Source organism: Adiantum capillus-veneris, chromosome 6 (assembly GCF_014529385.1).
Source record: "Adiantum capillus-veneris isolate H3 chromosome 6, ASM1452938v2, whole genome shotgun sequence".
NCBI lineage: Eukaryota > Viridiplantae > Streptophyta > Polypodiopsida > Polypodiales > Pteridaceae > Adiantum > Adiantum capillus-veneris.
Window position 1 is genome coordinate 159237620 of NC_140936.1, and position 3984 is coordinate 159241603.

Here is a 3984-nt window from a genome sequence, read left to right on the forward strand (position 1 = left end):
AAACATGATAGGTAATTCCTATTTACTGTACCTAAATCACTTTCAAGCGTCAGTCAAACTCTACACAACACAAGAGATTACAATTCGACCAACCACGAAATAAATTTACTTCAATTACTTCCAAGTGTGGACGTGGCTCTACACAAAGCAAGTAGTTGCTAACTGAAGTTAATTTAAATCACTTCCAAATGTGAATTTTCTCCACGCATGGCAAGCAATCACTAAATTTACTTTGCCTAACTTACTTCCAAGTGTGAGTGAAACTCTAGACAAGGTCATATTAACCATATTTTCTATTCACTACACTTTATTTAAGCTATCAAAATGAAAATCTTCTAATTTTATTTTCTAATCTTATTTGTATAATACCTCTTATTTGTATAATACCTCTTTTATTTCTAGTTTGTAGACCAATAAACTTTTTTTTTTGGGGTTTTAGAGTTCACCTTTGTAGTGAACTCAAGATAAAGTGACATGCGATTAGCCAGTAAATTTACCATAAACTTCTTGCCACACCATAACCCCCAAAATTGTTTCATTTTGATATGTAAGGGGTAAACTTGTGAATATTTCAAAATAAAAAAATCAAAATAGAGAGTTAAAAGAGCTAGGACCACATTTATTTATCAAAAACCAATCCCATTTAACAAAAAAAAAGATTAAAAAAGTAAGAGAGAGAGAGAGAGTCATTCCAACCCTTCCAAATTTCCATTGTTTTATTTTGATGTGCAAGTGGTAAACTCCTGAATATTTTAAAAGTAAACTTTGAGAAAAATTGTAGCTTGGAACCTTACACCATTTTGAGGAGAAATGATGTAAAAGAGGACGTCTTGCATATACAATTTCAATATTCCATTTGTGCATGCTTTACCCCACTACATTTGTAGCGTGCAACACTTCTTTGAATACAATGTTTGGAGTTTGAGTCAACTCTGCTTCATTATCATCCTTGATCACAACCTTTACAAAAAAAATTGATGTTTGCACACGTGACATTGCCACATATAACTGACCATGTGAAAAAACGGGTGCTACCAAATAGAATCCCAAGAGGCCCAATGTTTGTCCTTGTGCTTTATTTATGGTCATCCTAAATGCCAGCCTTATAGGAAACTATCTGTGCCTCATTTGGCAGGGTAGTCTTTGAGAATTTTCAGCAATGAAATCTATCCTTGGAAGAAATACTTGGTCTCCAAAGTTGGAACCTGTGATTATCTCTGCCTCTATGACTCTACGATGAAATTGTATGCATATTAACCTGGTGCCATTACAAAGTCCCCTTCTTGGATCCAAAGTGCGCAATAGCATGACATGAGCATTTTCTTTCAGACAAAACACATGTGGTGGATATCCTCTACCTAAATCCAAGCTATTCAATAATTCAAATGTATACAAAGCACTACTCTCTTCTTATTCACACAGTGATTCTGCACTCAAATACTCCCTATACTGTCCACACATCTTGCGTAGAGCATAATCATTGACCACATCTACATCCTTGTTGCAAGGTGCAAGAACTCCCCTATCTTTAAAGAATCCTGCATAATCCTCGACTCTCTGAATATCTCCATAGATGCTCTCAATAAGATGTGACAATTGGTTTCTTTGGAGTAGCATGCTCGTAGGAAAAGTGACATTGTCAACAATTCCCCCATCATGTATATTCCCATTACCGATATCAAGAACCCAATGTGAAAACCGTTTCTCAGCTGCATCTATCATACAATTTTGCACACACATATTCTTAGTGAGCCTTAATATTCTTGTGTATCTCCAAATGTACGAATGACACAATGTGGCATTCACAATATCTGCTCGGCTATCTTTGCGTACAACTGGTAGAATTTGCCTAAAGTCACCCCCAAGCAAAACTACCTTTCCACCAAACAGGACATCTCTGAGTGTCCTATCTATTGCCTCAAAAGCATGGCGTTGAGTCATGGGTGCTTCATCCCATATAATCAAAGCTGCTCTTCTTAACAATTCAGCAAGTTGGCTATTCACTTTTATATTGTATGTTGACTCAAAATCTAATTCTAGAGGAATCTTAAACCTTGAATGTGCAGTTCTTCCATTGTTAAGGACCAAAGATGCAATACCAGATGATGCACATGCCAACACTACCTTACATTCAACTCAAAGCCGTACAAGCAATGCATTATAAACATAGGTTTTTCCAGACCCACCTAGACCATCTAGAAAGAAGACACCCCCCTCCATTTTGCTCAATTGCTTGTAGCACACAACTGTAAGCTTCATGTTGGGCATTGTTTAGATACCTTTCCATCTGTTTTGCCATACTACATTGTTCAATAGTATCATACATGGTCACTTCTGCTAACACACTACTTATACTTAAAGACATAGAACTTTGATCAATTTGAGGCATCCCGGGATAGTCAGAGATCCTCTTACCATATTGTTGTAGCAAAGAATGCAGATTACAAAGTGCCCAACTTTTAGCAACTTCTTGTCGAACTCTTGCATCAAGTACACGCATGTTTAAAGCATATGCATACTCTTCTGAAAGCTCAATAGAAAACCTATCCCACAATGTGCCTGGACATAATGGCTCACAATATACCAATAGAATATTAAACAATTGGCACGATTGCAACCCAGTTTGAAAAGAAGAGGCTTCTGATCCACTTCTCACCACTTTGCAATAGCCCTCTAGCATTGCAAGCCTCTTTGAACATAGCATAAACATGTCCTTCAATCCAGTTTGAAAAGAAGAGCCTTCTTCCAAGCATGTGATCCACTCCTCACCACTTTGCAATAGCCCTCTAGCATTGCAAGCCTCTTTGAACGTAGCATAAACATGTCCTTCATATGTTCTCAAGTCATCATAACACTTGCATCCCTTACATATGGTTAGCAAAATCCGTAAATAGTAAACATCTCCGACAGTGAGGACAATGTTGTACATTCTTCCAATGGTATCTCCCAACTGCCTCTGTGTCCATTGTTTTTTAGTCTTGTTCCAGACCCACGTAGTAGGAAAGTCAGCATATGTTAGTATATGGGCCTCAGGATGATTTTGGTTTGCAACAAACCACTCAATGAGCGTTGTCTTCTTAACTTTGTTGTTATTTACTAACTCTGCCAAGTCATTTGTATCTAAAAAATTCAAAGTATTTTGATTGGGAAGATGAACTTGCAATCTTTGGATATAAGGCTTCTCTTCATCCATATCAAAACCATAAATCTGCCAAATAGCTTTAGATGTAGAAACATATCGTACATCAAGATAGCTCTTAATTTTGTCAAAAACACCTTCATGATCACGAAGCACCACAGTTGCTCGATCATGGCCCTTATATATATACTTGTACAAATACTTTACAACAAAATGGTTGAGCAAACTTCAACATTGATGTGTGCTTCACATCTCAACGATAAAAATGGGTTGTATGGAACAACCCATCTATTGTCTAGCTTGCAATTTCTTAATTGAAGAAAACTTCCATTATCTCGTCTCATAAACGTAGGATATCCACTTTCATCCACATTTGTAGATAGGGTAAATTTGCGTGGATATTTAAACCTACATTTTCCATCAACCATACATGGAGCATTTGAATTCAAGGGACCACATGGTCTGTGAATATTGCAATGATTAATCACACTATGCAACTATGGAAATAGATCTTTGTCTGGGAGCTCAGCGCGCACCAACTTATCATAGTGAGACGCTTCCATTGGTTTGTACTCTGATGTTAAAATCAACAATATATGTGCATGTGGAAGACCTCGCTTTTGAAACTCGATCATGCATACATGGCATACGACATCTCCAAAGACAACCTTTTTGATAAGCAAATGTATCACGTCTTTAAACTTTTGATAGAATAAAGTGCAGTTAGATCTGGACAATTTGAAACACTTTGTCTTGGTAGCAATGCTTCTTCTATTTCTCTCCATCATGGATTACATGTAAACGTCATGAAGAGATCAGGCTTTCCCCTCTTACGAACAATTTCC

At 37.0% G+C, this 3984-nt stretch overlaps 1 protein-coding gene across 1 annotated transcript; it reads right to left on the minus strand.

Annotated features, from left to right (window-relative positions):
• Positions 1-1410: 1410 nt before the first annotated feature.
• Positions 1411-3193, minus strand: LOC147456594 (uncharacterized). Its single transcript, XM_086513866.1, has 2 exons — positions 2243-3193; positions 1411-2124 (listed from the first exon to the last, which is right to left on the minus strand). The coding sequence occupies exons 1-2, from the start codon at positions 3191-3193 to the stop codon at positions 1411-1413; spliced, it is 1665 nt and encodes a 554-aa protein (XP_086369992.1).
• Between the last annotated feature and the right edge of the window lie 791 nt (positions 3194-3984).

Bases quoted from the DNA above. Each gene is read 5' to 3' on its own strand.
- LOC147456594 (XM_086513866.1), bottom strand. From the start codon at position 3,193: ATGGATGAAGAGAAGCCTTATATCCAAAGATTGCAAGTTCATCTTCCC. The intron at 2,125-2,242 runs GTGCTACAAGCA...GTTGAATGTAAG, and splicing joins AACATGAAGCTTACAGTTGT to GTAGTGTTGGCATGTGCATC.